The 18,962-nt window shown below is 41.8% G+C and overlaps 1 protein-coding gene across 16 annotated transcripts in view; it reads right to left on the reverse strand.

Moving 5' to 3' along the window:
- Positions 1 to 18,962, reverse strand: part of KREMEN1 (kringle containing transmembrane protein 1) — a 146,067-nt gene that overhangs the window by 26,761 nt on the left and 100,344 nt on the right. For 15 of the 16 annotated variants that reach the window (XM_073312966.1, XM_073312960.1, XM_073312964.1 and 12 more), the window contains 2 exons: positions 15,111 to 15,273; positions 6,172 to 6,263 (listed from right to left, as the gene is read on the reverse strand). In XM_073312966.1, coding sequence (XP_073169067.1) covers positions 6,172 to 6,263; positions 15,111 to 15,273 — 255 coding nt within the window. Of the gene's footprint in view, positions 1 to 6,171; positions 6,264 to 15,110; positions 15,274 to 18,962 lie in introns of those variants that run through there. The other variant, XM_073312977.1, reaches the window with a different exon arrangement.

Consider the following 18,962-nt stretch of genomic DNA (forward strand, 5'->3'; position numbering starts at 1 on the left):
AGGGTCCCATTGTGCCTCAGCACTCCAATCTCTGACAAACAAAAGGAATGTGACGGATTTGGAGCCAACTGTGGCTCACTGAGAGGCATCAATCTAGTCTAGGATTGGCAGTTAATCCTAAATGAGGATTCAATTCTTCAGGGTGCTGAGCATTCTGGCCCCAATCCAGCAAACCACTTAAGCATATTCTTAACTAGAAGCATGTGGGGAGTCCTATTGAATTCAGTGGAACTATCATTTGTTTCTCATACACTGAAATACTTTGATGAATTGGGATCTCAGTGCTCGGCCCTTTGAAGAACAGAGCACTATGTGTCAAATATTGTTTTAATATGACCATCCAAGCTATGATTGTCATTCGGGTTCACCCCACAGCCATAGCTTACCATTGACTTGCTGTGGCAGGGTCACCAGAGAGTGTTCGATATGGAAATAACAACACACAAGGCCGTGTGTGTTTTCCCCTGGGGACTCTGATTTGGAAACAATGTTTTTTCACCAAATCTGTAGTGGCTAAGTGACAGATCACAGAATGTAGTTCTTAGTACAGTGTCTCCATTTTAGCAGATTGCAATTGTTTGAAAGTACCTTTTTAATATACACTTGTTTATACTGTATTAGGATGAAGTGATGTGAGACTCCCAAGGTAAACACCAGTATGTGACAGTTTTTCTGATGATCTAAGACACACTGACAGCTGCAAGCACCATGGAAAGAATTGCTTATATTGAGAAACACTGTAAAGTTACGTATCATTAATGAATACCATCCCTGCACTCTGAGGCTCTATCTACATTCAGGAATTGGTGGAAATTTTTGCATCATTGCCCTAGTGTAGACAGGACCTGAATGACTAAAGCAACTCAATTTCAGGCTAACATATGTCCAACAAGCGTCATTCTTAGTTCTTCAAGCATGAATTTATGTCTCTACCAATTAGGGAAGCTAATAAATGTAATGGGAGGTCAAACTGGCCCACTTCTTTTATATAAGAATTTATTGGGACATCACAACAGACAACAACCAGAGTTAGCTAAAAAGCAAATGTGATTGATAAAATGATATACAGACTATAGAGCCTTGACTTTTGGGGTTTGTATTCAGGCTCCTTCACAGTAGGTATTACTGATGGTACAAGACCATCAGCTAAAGAGGGATGAGGGCTCTGGCTGGGGGTGTGGGCTCTGGGGTGGGGCTGGGGATGAGGGGTATGAGATGCAGTGGAGCTCCCTGGGGCTACGGTGGGGCGAGAGGACTCCTCCCCAGCTCTCTCTCCCCACAGCAGCACCTGGGCTGGGGAGTGAGGCCCCTCTCCCCGTTGCGGAACGTTTGGTGCTGGGCTGGGTCAGGGTAGGGGTGCCTGTCCCCTGGCCACAGCAGGTTCGGAGCTGGGCTGGGTCAGGGCTGGGGGAGGGGTGGCTGTCCCTTGGCCGAGGCAGGTTCAGGGCTGAGCTAGGTCAGGGCTGGGGAGAGCGGCACTGTGGCAGGTCTGGAGCTTGGGGAGAGGCATCTCTCCCTGCCGCAGTCCTGAGCGCCTGCACAGCACTTAATAGGCAGCTGCATGGGGAACTTAGCATCCAACCCAGTATCCTGTCTTCTGAGCGTGGCCAATGCCAGATGCTTCAGATGAAATGGACAAAATAGGGCAATTATCAAATGATCCACCCCCTGTCATTCAATCCCAGCATCTGGCAATCAGAGGCTTCGGGACACCCAGAGTATGGGGTTGCATTCCCTGATCATCTTGTCTAATAGCCATTGAGGAACCTATCATGCATGAACTTACCTAATTCTTTTTTGAACCCTGTTATAGGGATAGGATACCCTATTATAGGGTAGGGATAAGATACAGAGGGACCTAGACAAATTGGAGGATTGGGCCAAAAGAAATCTGATGAGGTTCAACGAGGACAAGTGCAGAGTCCTGCACTTAGGATGGAAGTATCCCACGCACTGCTACAGATAGGGTGACCAGATGTCCCAATTTTATACGGACAGGCCCAATTTTTGGAGCTTTTTCTTACATAAGCACCTATTACCCCCACCCCAATCCCAATTTTTCACGCTTGCTATCTGGTCACCCTAGCTACAGACTAGGGACCGAATGGCTCGGCAGCAGTTCTGCAGAAAAGGACCTAGGGGTTACAGTGGACGAGAAGCTGGATATGAGTCAACAATGTGCCCTTGTTGCCAAGAAGATTAACATCATTTTGGGCTGTATAAGTAGGAGCATTGCCAGCAGATCGAGGGACATGATCGTTCCCTTCTATTCGACATTGGTGAGGCCTCATCTGGAGTACAGTGTCCAGTTTTGGACCCCACACTACAAGAAGGATGTGGGAAAGCATCCAGCAGAGGGCAACAAAAATGATTAGAGGACTGGAGCACATGACTTATGAGAAGAGGCTGAGGGAACTGGGATTGTTTAGTCTGCGGAAGAGAAAAGTGAGGGAGGATTTGATAGCTGCTTTCAACTACCTGAAAGGGGGTTCCAAAGAGGATGGATCTAGACTGTTCTCAGTGATAGCGGATGACAGAACGAGGAGTAATGGTCTCAAGTTGCAGTGGGGGAGGTTTAGGTTGGATATTAGGAAAAACTTTTTCATTAGGAGGGTGGTGAAGCGCTGGAATGGGTTACCTAGGGAGGTGGTGGAATCTCCTTCCTCTGAGGTTTTTAAGGTCAGGCTTGACAAAGCCCTGGCTGGGTTGATTTAGCTGGAGATTGGTCCTGCTTTGAGCAGGGGGTTGGACTAGATGACCTCCTAAGGTTCCTTCCAACCCTGATATTTTATGATTCTATAATACAGCTGTGTCGACTGTGTCCCAACAAAATGTGTTCATCTATGTGTCTGATAATTCTGTTCTTTACTATAGTTTCAACCAGTTTGCCAGTTACTGAAGTCAGGCTTACTGGCCAGCAATTTCTGGGATCACCTCTGGAGCTCATTTTAAAAATTAGCATCACATTAGCTATCCTCCAGTCATCTGGTACCGAGGCTGATTTAAGTGATAGGTTACAAACCACAGTTAGTAGTGCTGCAATTTCATATTTGAGTTCCACTAGAACTCCTTAGAGAAGACCATCTGGTCCTGGTGACTTATTACTGTTTAATTTATCAATTTGCTCCAAAGCTTCCTCTACTGATACCTCAATCTGGGTATTTGCTTCCTCAAATTTCTCACCTAAAAAGAATGGCTCAGGTGTGGAAGTCTCCCTCACATCCTCTGCAGTGAAGACCAATGCAAATAATTCATTTAGCTTCTCCACAATGGCCTTGTCTTCTCTGAGTGCTTCTTTTCAGTGTTAGTGCCTTACAGTATACTGTCTCCCATCTTGTAAGTGTGGCCTACATTCTTTGTTCTTAGATGTTGCAGTGTTAAAATGCACGTTGTTCAAATGAGCCCATCATACCAAGTGACCCATATCTGTCTATATAACTGACCTGTCCCATCATTATTCACCACTCTGCCAATTTCTGTGTTCGACTATGTTACACACACCGAGGAATTACATTTCCACGAATGAAATGAAACTGAGATGAGAAAAGCTGCCATGCCATCCACATGCTTCCTTCAGCAACCTCATACATTTGGTGAGACGATTTGGAGGGATGGACTGAGGTGACCCTGTTTTGGTTAACTAGTGTGATCTGCTGTAATTTGGTCTCTCTCTTGAATTTCATAGTAATCCTATTACCAAGGAGAAAGAAACACCACCAAGCTACTGCCACTTCAAAGCATATTGTCTGAAGGATTTAGAAGCAGTTACTGTCTTCTCTCAGGTCTTCTCCATATGACAAGAACCTGTCCTTCCTTGACAGGTTTCAGAGTGGTAGCCGTGTTAGTCTGTATCAGCAAAAAAAAATGAGGAGTACTTGTGGCACCTTAGAGACTCACAGATTTACTTGGGCATAAGCTTTTGTGGGCTAAAACCCACTTCATCAGATGCATGCAGTGGAAAATACAGTAGGAAGATATATATACACAGAGAACATGAAAAAATGGGTGTTGCCATACCAACTGTAACAAGACGAATTAATTAAGGTGGGCTATTCTCAGCAGGGAGGAGCTTGAGCAGTCCTTTAATGCTGACATTTGCCTTTTTCTCCTTTGAATTAATCACACCAATTTCCAAGCCTCTTACAAGTTCATGCCATAATGAAGAGGTGGGGGATAGAGAGAAAGAGAGACCAGGCACACTCTGGAACCATCACTACTGCCATTTTTGACTATAAGCTTTTATTCCCATTTAATAGTGCTGCTTCTATATGGCATACTTATGAATGCACCATATCAATACATACTTCTCCATGACACATAGTACTAGCCATAAATATTGTTGGGCTTGAAATATTGTGTAATTATCTCCATGAAAACACTGTAACAATAGATTTGGAATTAGTTATAGTGATCTGTAAATGGGAGTAATACTACACAAGTCCCTCCAAGCAATTACCAAGGCTTGATGTTGCCTGTATTCCACTTGTCCTAAGCTATGTTAAGTCACAGTACCAGAAATTCTTTGTCTCATCAGGCATTGAATACAGATACACAGATGGCTGCTTAAAACACAGACTCATTAATTTTCTAAAAATTGAACAATCAATAAGAATTTCCACACCCAATCTCTCTATCCCTCCACCAAGGTACCCAAATCCTGATGGTGTATTTTTCAAATCTAGTTACAGTGTGCCTGAGACTTATCTTCAGGCCTGCTGGAAATAGAAGAAGGAGGGAAGAAACAAGCTCTTCTGCCTTAAACAACTGCACAATCATAAGGTTTGCATTAAGACTTGGAGGGGCTTGCAATGTACGGTTTGTTCTGAAATTGCTGCAATTCCTTTTTCTGGTATCTGGTTTCAATGCAATGCTTGAAGCAGCTACTACTGGTCAAAAGGACATTTTGTAAACGTAAATCTGGGATTATCTGTGCAAATAAAAATGTCCAAATTTAAATCCTCTGTTCCCCACCACAGGGAAAATTACTGGGTCTAGTACTGAAAGGATTTATGTGTGGAACAAATGGGCAGAAAATTTGTTTTTCAATTTATTTTTTATTAGAGCCAAATCCAGATAATTTGCTAGGATCTGTGGGCTTTAAAGAAAACACAGATGCCCCTCTTTAAATCAAGAAAGTACCCTGAAATTCAGAAATGGAAGAGCTTCTGGTATCTTGGATAGGTGATGAGTAAAATCCACAATGGATCATGCATTGTGGTTCTAAACTAGAAACTAACACGAAAACTTTCATTCCTGCATTTCTGAAGTTAGACTCCTCAATCCACACTGAGTCACCTAAATAAAAATGCCCTTTTGCCTTAAGGGCAAATTTTTAAATTTAGTTGTCTAACCTGCATGTACAATCCTCTTGTTTACATACCTATAAGAAGTAGTGGTGAGCAAAATCCAAATCATATTGTACTCACTTAGTTTTTAAACTGGAAGTGTGTCTGAGTAAGGACAAAGGCTCTGAGCCTGCAAATACAAAATGCACATGCTTAACATACACACATAAGTAGTCCCCTTGAAATCAGTGAGATTGCTCACATGTAAAGTTAAGCCATAAATGCAGGATTGGTGCCTAAGGATTTGGCTGTAAGTACCTGTTAGCATCTAAGGGATTTCAATTCATAATTTAGCCAGAGAGTTTTGAAAATTTAGCTACATAACTTTAGGCACTTAGGTATGAAAAATTTTGGCCTGTGTTGATAGGCACTATGGAAAAACTTTCTCTAAGATAAGTACACTACATTAAGGAATGTGATAACGAACAGCTGTTTTTTTTAATTGTTTTGTTTTTGTTTTTTGAACTTGAATACTTTCCTATTTATTATTTATTCACTATTTATTTTTAATAAACAAACATTTCTACATTTATAGGAAACTAGCAACACTTCATAAATTTGGAGCTAATCCCTTTACTGTATTTTACTTTAAATAACATAATTCAGCAGTTATGACTGTGGATGGGGTATGACGGGTACAGTGAGTTTGCCTTTAGCTCTGCAGAACAGCATTAAAAATTTTGCTTAGGTCACAAGTGGATAAAAAAAGCTGTTTGATTTTATTCTAGTTCCCATTAATGAATGTCACTAAACCATCACCCACTGTCACGTGACAGTCAGTCTCTACAGAAGAGTAAATCAGGCGTGGAATAATGTTTTCTCTTACTTCGGCAAGATGGAATCTCACAGTATTTCCAATACACTCCATCCTCACACTCTGCAATGTAGCACCAGGGGCTGACATCTCCATCAGGGTTCCTATCAACAGAAGGAGACATCAAAAATTTGTCAAACATTTTTGTGAACCACATACAGATCCCAGAGTAGCAGCCATGTTAGTCTGTATCCACAAAAAGAAAAGGAGTACTTGTGGCACCTTAGAGACTAACAAATTTATTTGAGCATAAGCTTTCGTGAGCTACAGCTCACTTCATCGGAAGCATTCAGTGGAGATACATACAGATCCTTCATTTTTATTTTAAATCTAAGGCTTCATTGCTATCATTATTTTAATTTGCACTGCAGTGTTTCAGCTGGTCTGTCTTTCCAAGAAGAAAATGGTGGAGAACAGAATGATAAGAACTACTGAGCTAATGGTGTACTGGGAAAAACAAAGGAATTTATACTGGCTGATTTTTGGTAAATCAGAAAAGTCGTAGTATTACAGTAAGATCCTCAAATTCCTGGTAAAGTCTGAGCTTAAAGGTACAAACCATGGAAATTCTCAGTACCATTTTACACTCATTGCCAAATAGGGTGACCAGGTGTCCTCATAAAATTGGGACTGTCCTGATATTTAACCTTTTGTCCTGCGCCCTGATCAATGTACGATGCCATTTGTCCTGATGCCATTTGTCCTGATATTCAGGTAACGAGGTGAGGGGGAGGGAGGCGCCGACTCTGTGGGTGCTCCGGGGCTGGAGCACCCATGGGGAAAAATTGCAGCCAAGCTCCCCACTCCTCGCCTCCTTCTTCCCTCCCCCCAGCGCACTGCATCCCCGTGCTATCCCTCCCTCCCAGTGCTTCCTGCTGCCTAACAGCTGTTTGGCAGCAATTAGGACTTTCTGGGAGGAAGGGGGAGGAGCGGGGGACGTGGCGCGCTCAGGGGAGGAGGCGGAGAAGACTTGGGGGAAAGGCAGGGCACGGTCGGGGACTTGGGGGAAAGGGGTGGAATGGGGTGGGGTGAGGGCAGTGCAGGGGCAGGAAGGGCGGGAGGCTGGATGAGCACCCACTGGGCGGAGGGGAAGTCGGCACCGTAGGGGTGAGTGTCGGGGGGGGCGGTGTGAAAAGGCGAGTGGCAAGCGAGTGGTGGGCAGGTGCTGTGAAGAGGCGAGCGGTGGGTGGGGGACTGAGGAGGGACACAGCAAGCCAGCGGTGGGCCGGGGGATGCGGAAGGGTGTGGGGGTGGGGCAAGCAGAGAGGGTGCAGAACCTGGGGCAGAGTTGGGGCGGAACCTGGGAGGAGTGGGTGTGGACTGTGGTTGGGGCTGAAGGCACCCCAATGTGTCTCGATATTTTACTGTTGTGATCTGGTCACCCTGCTGCCAAACCATTGAAAACCCTATGGCCAAAGGCAACGCAGTAAAATTCCACATTTCTGAGAGTTCTTGTGCCTTTGTTGAGTCAAAGTATTAGTGAATTCAGCTATAATGCTCAAGCACAGGAGATTCTTCAGGAGTGGTTGAGAGGAGAAAGTTACCACCAACCTTGTCCTCAAATGTTATGAAAGAAAACCAAAAGGGCCTTTTTACACAAGATGCAGGGAAGTAGAGAATCAGCCCCAAAGGAAATGTAGGACCATTGAGAGCTTACAATACCACAAAAGGTACTTGTCCAGCTAACTTCCTAAAAATTATCCACTGCTTCTTAAACTCTTAAAGATGCAGTACTATTACCGGATACCACTGAAAGAGAGGGTGCTGCCCGCAGGGTATCCTCTGTGAGAGTTCTGGAACTCTGGAACTTGGTTCCTGCATTAATACAAAACAGCCCAAACTTGATGACTTTCTTGGCACGCTGCAAAAGAAAAGTATTTTACAGCATTTTGGGGAACATTTGAGTGGGTTAGGGAAGGGTCTGTTCTGTAGCTTTGATTACCCTGGCTGGGCTAATTAATTATTTGTATATGATTTTTTTGCTGCTGTATGGTATTACTTAAAATCACAAATCTAATTAATTCTTAACTTTCTGTTTGGGCATTTTAAAAATTATTTTAACCTAAAAGAAATAAGAGAAGACTAACAGAATAAGTTCATCAAGCATTAGCCTTTCACTTCTGGAGGGTTAGGTTCAGACTTGCCCTCTGTCCAAAACCAAAGCCAGCTACTTATCTCGTCTTGGTGAACATTTGTCACTGTCATAAAATTATCCTACAATTTGCCATGACCTGCCTTTTGTGTCTGAGACATGCTGGGCTGAAGGAGCACATATGTTGCATTGTAAGGTTAGGGTGAACTAGCAAAGCTTTGTGGGAGATCTGACATTAGAACTGCAAAGGGTATTGCAGCTAAAGAATGAGGAGCTAGAAACAAATGCCAGAATTAGGGGAGCATGACTGTAATAGCAGGGTTGCTGCCAGTCAAGATCTGAGATGCACTGGTAGAGATACTGGAGAAGGAAGGCCCAAGAATAGGATAGCAGAGGTTATTTTTTGTCAGGATTGAGGTACGGTGACAGAGCTTGCTGGAGGCTGGTGAATGTGGAAATATATCAGCAAGAGGCTGTTCTAGCTAATAAAGGAGGTCCATTGGTGGAGCTGTGTGAGAGAAGCTTGTATTGTGATAAAACCATCTTTTTCTCACCTTAGCAGTTGTGGGAAGTGTTACTGTTGTACCTGCAATCTGGGCATCAAATGCTTTTAATTACAGCTGCATAAATCATGCTAATAGGACTTAATGCAGAAACATCTTAAAATGCAGGGAAGTGTAGACAGATAGTCGCTAATAGCTTTGGAAATCTTTGCCTTGTTTCCCAGTGGTTGCATGGAGACAAACAAGAAATGAGTGTCCTTCAGATCTTCAACTCCATAGTCTGCCTAATTCTGTTATAGCTGAAATGAGGTTTTATAGAGCATTATGAGATATTTCAATTTCCTAACACAAAAAGTGTTGCAACCAACACAGGGGAATTCTATATTAGACCTAGTCTTGAGAGATAAAGAGGAATTGATCTCAGAACTAAAAATTAATGGTAGCTTAGGTAAAAATGATTATGACTTGATCAGATTTGTAATGTGCAAAGAGAACACAGTCCAAACCAGTAATACGTATCTTAGGTGCTTTAAAAGTCCCAATTTCACAAAGCTCAAAATAATTATGAGCCAAATCAGTGTGGAGAAAGAATTCAATCAAAAAATCTGAATGATAATTGGGAACTGTGTGTGGGAGATGGGGAAACTGCAAGTGATGAATATAAATCAGAAGCTAGGAATTGTAGAAAATTGATAAGGAAAGCAAAGGGACAAAGGTGAACTCTATAGCAAGCAGAGTTAAGGACACAAAGGAGAAGTTTCCCACCTTAGTCATCTTTTTTCCAAGCTGAAAAGTCCCAGTCTTATTAATCTCTCCTCATATGGCAGACACTCCATACCCCTAATAATTTTTGTTGCCCTTTTCTGAACCTTTTCCAATTCCAATATAACTTTTTTGAGATGTGGTGACCACATCTGCATGCAGTATTCAAGATATGGGCAAACCATGGATTTATATAGAGGCTATATGATATTTTCTGTCTTATTATTTATCCCTTTCTTAATGATTCCCAACATTCTGGTCACTTTTTTGACTGCCACTGCACATTGAGTGGATGTTTTCAGAGAAAAACAGTAAGGTCTGTAAAAACATCTGGACAGCATCTTAAGGTATACAAAGTGAAGTGACAGAAATAGAGAAATTGTCAAAGAGCAAAGGGACTGTAAACCAGAAAGAAGCAGAGATATAATTGTTCAATCAAGAAGCCAACAGATCACATCAAGAAATACATGTATGTACTTATGCTGGAAATCAAAACAGTAAACAAAGATTGCACCATAGTCATCACTCAAAATATAACTAAACATCCTAAGAACTTTCCCTCCAAACTCTGGGCTTACAGAGGTTGGCAACCAAGAAACTGAAAAGGGAACATACAGCAACAGGGTTTATGTTCTAGTGTATTGTATTTTCCTAATTCAAAATTCTTTTATTTCATACATGTAAATTGTTACCTATAAAGTGAATTTAATTAGGATAATAGTAGTTAATATACAGTAGATAACAGTATTAATTTACAGTGTAAGATTAAGTAGTAGTTCCTCCTAAAACAACCTACTCTGATTTACTTGTGATTACTTACCACTTAATTGATTTGTACTTTACCCCAACTGATTGAGATAAAACACAATTTGGCCTCTAGGTTGCATCTGCCTCTCTTTAGTGCTCCGATTCAGACCAGCCCTCCATTGAGCTCATTATACCTACCTGGGGAACAGATCTCTGATAAGAGGACTCTTCAGTCAAGCAAAGAGATGTGATCCAATGGCTCGAAGCCTGTGACCTGAGTCCCGCCACTAAGGGATGAAGTCCTTGGGCTTTGGACCCAGACGATGGGACTTAGGCTTCAGCTTTGACCCCGGGCAATGGGGCTCAGTCTTTGGCCCCAGATGATGGGGCTTGGTCTTGGGCTTTGGCCCCTGGCCTCAGCAAGTCTAACACCAACCCTGGTGACCCCACTAAAATGGGGTTGCAACCCACTTAGGGGTCCCGACCCACAGTTTGAGAACCACTGAGCTAGACAGTATGGGATACTTTTTTAACAGAGAGAGTAATTAATCACTGGAACACTTTACTAAGGGGCATGGTGGATTCTCCATCACTGATGAGTTTTTAAATTAAGATCAGATGTTTTTCTAAAAGCTATGCCCTAGGAATTATTTTGGGGAAGTTGTGTGGTCTGTGCAATACAGTTGGTCAGACTAGAGGATCACAATGGTCCCTTCTAACCTTGAAATCAAAGAATTTCCATGTTATAAGGATACTGTGTAATGAAACATTTTCTCTCTTTGTATACAAATAAAGTATGACAACTATTGCAAATAGGGTATGATTGTGGGACCTAGCATTTTTCTGACTAAGGATATAATAAGCCTTTTCACTTTTACAGCACCTCTCATCCAGAGAACTCAAAAACACTTCCCAAACATTAAGAAATGTAACCTCAAAACACTCACATGAAGTAGGTTAGTGGAGGGAAGGAGTGATTTATCCATTGTCACCCAGCAAATGAGTGACAGAGCAAGGAACAGAACTCAGGTATCCTGAGTCACAGTGATTATCAAAGCTATTTTCCAAGAGACTATAGTTTTCAAAAGCGTCCATCAATCCTCCTTCAACATACCTGCAAGGCTATTTCTCAGCATAGTGATCTAACCAGTGAAGAAAAATGGCTCTGACATTCCAGTCACACTCCATTGTGAGGAGGAAAGCAGCAGCTGAGCAGGCTTTCATAAAAAAGGCTATATTTGGCAACTTAGTCAAATTCCTGGGGCTCACGTTCTAGATCACAGGGCTCTCTCTCTGGCTAACAGTCACCAGAAGCTATTTTGGTGAGTTAGGTGAGATAGCAATGATGGGTATTTACGTAAATTGATTGTTAGAATCTTGCCCCGTCAGTATATTACCGGTACTCTTCTGAGCTTCCTGAGAAGTTTCATAACATTCACAACCTTACTTTGTACATTAGAGGACAAAGGTCTCACCATGAGCATCCATGTCCTATGGCCAAAAATGACTGCCAAAGCTGTTAATAAGAATACACTGAGTGGGGCCTATAACAGTGTCATAGTTTCTGATTGTTTCTGTTATATTTCATGGCATACAGAGAAATTAGATAAAAACATAAATGATGTCTGCTGGAAGGATGCAACATATATGAGAGAGAGAGAGATGGTGCTTCCTAAAATAGTCACAACTCACCACTGCAAACTGACTCCCATAGCATACTCCATTACACAGTCCCCTAGCATATAAGCAAGACCAAAGAGCCCATCACCTTTTAAAATGATGGCCTACAATTCCAACAAGATACCAAACCTTTGCACTGCAGATTTTTCCATGGCCTCTCACCCTTTCTGGCTGTGTAGTAATCTGAGAAGTTGCCTCTCGCACTGTATGTCATGGAGAGGGCTACGAGGATGCCACATGGAGTTTCTGTTGAACAACCAAAGCCTTTGGAGGCCACTCCCCCTGATAGTGCACTAGTCTGACATTAGTGGGCTTGAAGGTACATATGTTTAATGGGTTTCTGGACTGTTCTGGGACAGAACATCCAGGTTTTTTGTGTGTGCAGTTCTGGTGGCCACCAAACTAGAAGGATGCTGAAAAATTGGAGAGAGTTCAAAGAAGATCCATGAGAATAATTAAAGGATTAGCAAACCTGCCTTATAGGATAGACTCAAGGAGCTCAATCTATTTAGTTTAAGAAAGAGAAGGTGAAGGGATAACTTGATTACAGTCTATAAGTACCTACATGGGGAACAAATATTTAATAATGGGCTCTTCTTTCTAGCAGAGAAAGGTATAACACAGTCCAACAGCTGGAAGTTGAAGCTAGACAAATTCAGATGTGAAATAAGGCACACATTTTTAACAGTGAAGGTAATTAGCTGTTGGAAGGATTTACCATGGGTGTGGTGGATTCTCCATCACTGGCCATTTTAAAATCAAGATGGGATTTTTTTAAATTCAAACAGGAATTAATTCAGTGAAGTCCTGTGGCCTGTATTATACAGTTGGTTAGAGTAGAAGATCACAGGCTTCCCTTCTGGACTTGTAATCTATGAAACAAGTACTCATGGCAGTACAAAAAAGACCTACCTCGTGGTGCCATCTCAGCCCTAGACAAAGGTATTGGGTGTGAGTGTGGCTACCACCCCGCCCCAGCCTCTATTGGGACTCTCCAACCACACCCCATTGAGCTTTTGCATAAATCCATGATATTAGGAATGGGAGTATTTCTTCAATCTTTACTTTTCTCTGCTATGTGTGTCACCATTTCTCTTGTCTGTGCCTTCTTGTCCTTAGCTTCCCACTGCCCCATCCCATCCTTCTCCTTTCCCATCACCCAGTCTGATTCTTCTCCCCAAATGTTTTCTCTTTCCCCTGGGTCTAATCCACTCCTTGTCCACCCATATCCCTATTCAACATAAAATTACTGAAATTGTTTTCATTTTGTATCGATTTGTTTTACATACACAACCCCAAGTAATGCCACTATCCTGTATTCATAACCCTGTTCATGTGCCTTCTCCCTATGTTTTTTGTTCCCTTGTCACAACTTGGTCTTATTAAAATTATAAGCTCTTTCAGAGAGTGAACTGTCTTTCTATTTGTCTGTGAAGTGCCCAAAAGTGTGCTGGGTGCTACAAAATAGTAAATAATAATTAATTAAGCCTCACCAGTCCAAATAGCAGATATGAGATAGGTAAGAAAGATATAGGTAACTTCCCTCACCACTGAAATGCAATCACTGCTGGGGTGGAATGCAGCAGGCACATAGAATGGCTATTTAGAAAAGGGATTGACTTGAGGTTAGCAGAATGTAATTACCCAAGGTGAAATTTGGTGAGGACATTGAGACTAACAGCCCCCAAAACTTTCAAGTAGCCAAGCTCTTGGCTTTACATCTTATCCCTAACACCCTGCAGGGAATTGTCTCAGTACTGATCAGTATTAAAAGCACTGAAAATCTTAAAAAAAACCCACCAATCTCAACAACTATGGTGTTACAAATAAAAAGAATATCTTTTGCATTTAAGAAGCCAAAAACAAACATAACAAATCCCTAACCAAGAGTATCATTTTAAACATCAGTTCTATGGCTCACATACTAAATTAAGGAGTGAGGACCACAGACTTTGGACCTTAGTCATTTTGGAAAAAACGTTTTACATTCACTGAGCATCCAGCTGTCTCAATCAGACAGTCTAAAAATAAGATTTTTCTCTTTCAGTCAACTGACCCTGCTCCACTGTTAAGTCCCTGAAACCAGGAGTCAGAAGGTGTTTCAGGATTGTGTTGACAGGGAAGCTTTTGTATAGGTGTATGCTCTTCTATATAGTACATTGGGTGTACTGCAGCCAAAATGCCATTTCAGCACTTTTGCAAGGTCATGCTGTGAGGAGGATGCCATTTTGCTCAACAAAGTGAATTCCTCCATGACCTCACACCCATTACGTGTATGCGGTTACACCATTCCAGTGGTACCGGTACTTGCACGTTTCAGACTACACCATACTTAGCTTATCTATAGATATCAAAAGCACTTAATATGGCCTCCATTACCATAGTATCAGAGTGCCTCGCAGTCTTTACTGTATTTATCCTCCACCCCCACCCCTGTGAGGGAGGGCAGTGCTATTAACCCCCTTTTAGAGATAGGGAACTGAGGCATACATGCACAAAGTAACTTGCCCAACAGCACTCGAGAAATCTGTGGCAGAGCATGAAATTGAATGTTGGTCTCCTGAGCCCCAGACCAGCACTCTAAACACTTAACTTTAGATTTTAAACTGAAATTAAATCACAATTCTAATTCATTGAGAATGATTTAGTTTTCATAAACACAAGGGACTGAGGTATAGTGTCCAAGGGATCCAGGCAGAAAGAGAACCAGGAGTGATGTTCAAATCATCCACCCAATGCTCTTTACGCCTGACATAAAGCAAGCGCTATTGTTTTAGACACCTTTCTGAAGGGATGGCCAATCATTCTCTCTTATGCCAGCCTGTAGCTGGTTTGTGATGTGGACTGAAGAGCTATGCTGACATGCATCTTTATGCTAAAGCTGCTTGCACCTACCTGCTGTGGCCAGGGTAAAGGGAACGGATCATAGAATCATAGAAGATTAGGTTTGGAAGAGACCTCAGGAGGTCATCTAGTCCAACCCCCCTGCTAAAAGCAGGACCAACCCCAACAATTCTGATGGTGGGATGTAAACATGTCTGTTTAATTGCCATTGTTTTGACAGTCAGGGCACCCTCCATTGTATTCCATCAGCTTTTAAGTTTTGTGTCAAAGGGCTAAAGAAATATTGGGCATACAATGGTAGTAGCAGTGAGACTACTCCTTACCTGCAGTAGTTGTGCTCTCCAAGCCCTCCCTCTCCATTGGGGTATTTCAGGGTATTGTAAGGATGCTGGAAAGTCTCATTCCAAAAGAGACAAGGTCTCCCCGCATGCAGGGAGGTTTGGTTCTGAGTGCCCCGATAGTCCGCCCCATTTGCAGTGTAACATTCTAGAAAATGGAGAGAGAGTGTGTATGTCATTTTCTGAAAAGGTTTGCCCCATTTTTCTTTTAATTAAACCTTTCTTGCATCAGTTCAGGCTATTAAAGACACTGTCCAGGATGTAAGTATTCCTTTGAGTTAAATTTATCTTGACTGGCTTTCATATTACTGACAATTACTTTTACTAAATATTCTATACACCATGTATTAGCATTCTCTGATGTATCCTGAAACCAAACTACACTTGTTAAATAAATGACCAGGCTACATTTTGTGATGTATTCTTGTTTTGTAAATGAATTTAAACCCTTACTTGGTAATTTTTGCAAAATGTGTGAAATTCAGTGATGTTATGGGGCCCCCCACTTATCTGTTCACACAACAGAATTTTGATTGCATTTTGACTAAATTTATTAGGGTTTCGGTTTTTTTAATCCTTAATCGCTGTGTGAGTGGCAAAGATTCTGTGGGGCCAGGGAAAGGGCCATAGAGGATGCTGGAGCCTGGGCTGGGCATTAGCAGGGAGTTGGGATGGGTTGCAGCGTGGAAGATGGGCAGCAGGAGGGAACCAGAGGCAGGCTGCCTGCAGATGTTAGTATCATTTCAAGGATCCCTTTGTACAGTTTTGTTGGTTAAAAATTAGTTCAAAGATGAAGCTGGCAATTTTTAAAAAATTACTCAGAAACAGATTCTGTTAGGGAAATGTTTGTATTTCCAGCTTGTTTTTGCTTAGGGAGAGGCATGTTCACACAGAACCCATTAACACAGATCTTGTGATTTGCTACCCCAGAAGCTATATTGTTCAATTTCCAGAGCTCCCAGCTGATTTTCTGCCTCATTCATATAACTTTTCTCCCATTTTTGCCTCTGTTTTTCTTAACTTACCAGCATTCAGCAAGGTGGCAGTTAATGTGAAACGTGAATCACTAATAGCCCCAAAACCATCTAAGATGGTTACTCTTAAGACATCTTATTTCCCTGCTGAACCAGAATTTTTATCTTATCTGAATTTATATCATCCCATTAATCGTACAAATTGATCAAATGTAATCCCACATGCATACATAATTTTACCATAAACTGAGAATGCAATGCACTTTTTCTATTAAATTACTTCTACATTATTCTCAAGAAACAGCCATTATAAGTAACGTACCCAAAAAATTCCATTTGCCAATTGATAAATATAGTAACTAGCAACATTTCACAGAATCATAGAAGATTAGGGTTGGAAGAGATCTCAGGAGGTCATCAGTTCAACTTCCTGCTCAAAGCAGGAGCAATCCCAACTAAATCATCCCAGCCAGGCTTTGTCAAGCCAGGCCTTAAAAATCTCTTAAGTATGGAGATTCCACCACTTTCCTAGGTAACCCATTCCAGTGCTTCACCATCCTCCTAGTGAAGTAGCTTTTCTTAATATCCAACCTGGTCCTCCCCCACTGCAACTTGAGACCATTGCTCCTTGTCCTGTCATCTGCTAGCACTGAGAACAGCCTAGCTCCATCCTCTTTGGAACCCCCTTTCAGGTAGTTGAAGGCTGCTATCAAATCCCCCCTCACTCTTGTCTTCTGCAGACTAATTTTTCATCTAATTGTTTACTTTAAAATGATTAGATACCTATACCAACGTGACACAAATCCTTGGCTCAGAATTAAAGTTGCTATGTTTTATTGACATATACATTTCTCTGTATGGCATCAAATAATGGGTCAAAGTCACAAAGTCCTGTACACCAATTCATCCTCACAGAGGGCGGAAGTAGCTGTGCAAACTCTATTTGATGTGGAAAAATTCTCTCTGCCAATACCACACCACCAGTGCAGAGGCACTGCTTCCACTATTCTAGCCCACAGCCTGGTGGAAAGGGAACTGTGTAGCAGCTCTGTGTGCTGGCCCTGAGTTGGGTTGAGTTTGTCAACATTATAGCTCCTCAGACTCTTCGCATTCCATCTGCATACAGTTTGTATGTGCAAATGGAGTGGATCTCATCCTCTATGTTGCTATTTCTCATGTAGGCAATATAAGATTTATTACATCCTTAACTTTTAATTGCTCTGATGAAGTGCTTGGGTTTTATAAATAATACAGTTCATAGCCACATTGTCATCAGCCTTAACCTTAGCAACTTTCCATAGTTCTTAAAACAGTTTTATGGTTCTGGAGTAAAAATAAGATCTCCAAGGAACTCAATATGGGGAATAATGTTAAATTGAAATTTGCTTGTACCAAATTAAATGTATTTCTGTATGTCAGTGAGCAAGACACCTGAAACTGAAGTGGAAGAAATCTCCTTTATGTATAGTTAGAGTTAATGTTAGAGTTAAAAGAAATATAAACATATTAAGTACAGAAATTAATAATGAAGGCACCTAAACACCCTTACCTCTGCCCTTTAGTGACACCATGCAATAACCATACAATTATGATTAAAGCATTTTAGTGATTTTGGTCCCAGATTATATTAAACTGACTTTTAAAGACATCAGTTTTTTCATATTTTTCTCTTTATGGTGGCTCTACAGGGCAGTCTCCTTTCTAAACTAAAAAAAAAAAAAGCATTGTGACATTGCTCTCCATATGAATGTGAATATAATGTAACTGGAATATGCTTCACGCAAAAGGTCTCTTGTAAGGTATCATTACAAAATTTATAAATCTGAGTGTGGTCATCCAATTTGTATAAATGTATCATTCTTCTATCTGAAACTAGAAATATGAAATATAACTCTGAGGTCCCATTGTAATTATGCAAAGTGTGGACCATTAATGGTGGTTTGGAATCTTGATGGCTCCCATCAACGAGGACAATTGGTTGTAAATGGCTCTGTTTACTTGCAAGCCTTCCTGTGAGTCAGGCCAGGAAGAATGAAGGCTTGGGGCCTCACAGGACATGTGACCATGACACCTGGTACTGGAATCCATCTTAAACCTGGTGCTTTTCCATTTAGAAGAAGGGGTGGGGACCCAGAGAGACAAAAGATTCCTGCCTTGTGCCAAAGCTATATAAGGGGGTGGAACAGAACAAAGGGGGCTGCAGTCATGAGAAATCCCCTAGCTACCACTTGAGCTGGAACAAGGACTGTACCAGGGGAAAGGATCGGGCCCATACTAGAAAGGAGTCTAGTCTGTGAAAGAAGCTTATGGGAACATCTCTGTGGGTGAGATTTATCTGTAATCAGTTTCATAGATTCATAGATATTTAGGCCAGAAGGGACCATTATGATCATCTAGTCTGACCTCCTGCACAATGCAGGCCACAGAATTTCACCCACCACTCCTAAAAAAGACCTCACACCTATATCTGTGCTATTGAAGTCCTCAAATTGTAGTTTGAAGACCTCAAGGAGCAGAGAATCCTCCAGCAAGTGACCGTGCCCCATGCTACAGAGGAAGGCGAAAAACCTCCAGGGCCTTCCAATCTGCCCTGGAGGAAAATTCCTTCCCGACCCCAAATATGGCGATCAGCTAAACCCTGAGCATATGGGCAAGATTCATCAGCCAGATACTACAGAAAATTCTTTCCCGGGTAACTTGGATCTTACCCCATCTAAAAACCCATCACAGGCCATTGGGCCTATTTACCATGAATATTTAATTACCAAAACCATGTTATCCCATCATACCATCTCCTCCATAAACTTATCGAGTTTAATCTTAAAGCAAGATAGATCTTTTGCCCCCACTACTTCCCTCGGAA

The sequence above is a fragment of the Lepidochelys kempii genome, chromosome 15 (assembly GCF_965140265.1).
Source record: "Lepidochelys kempii isolate rLepKem1 chromosome 15, rLepKem1.hap2, whole genome shotgun sequence".
Classification (NCBI taxonomy): domain Eukaryota; kingdom Metazoa; phylum Chordata; order Testudines; family Cheloniidae; genus Lepidochelys; species Lepidochelys kempii.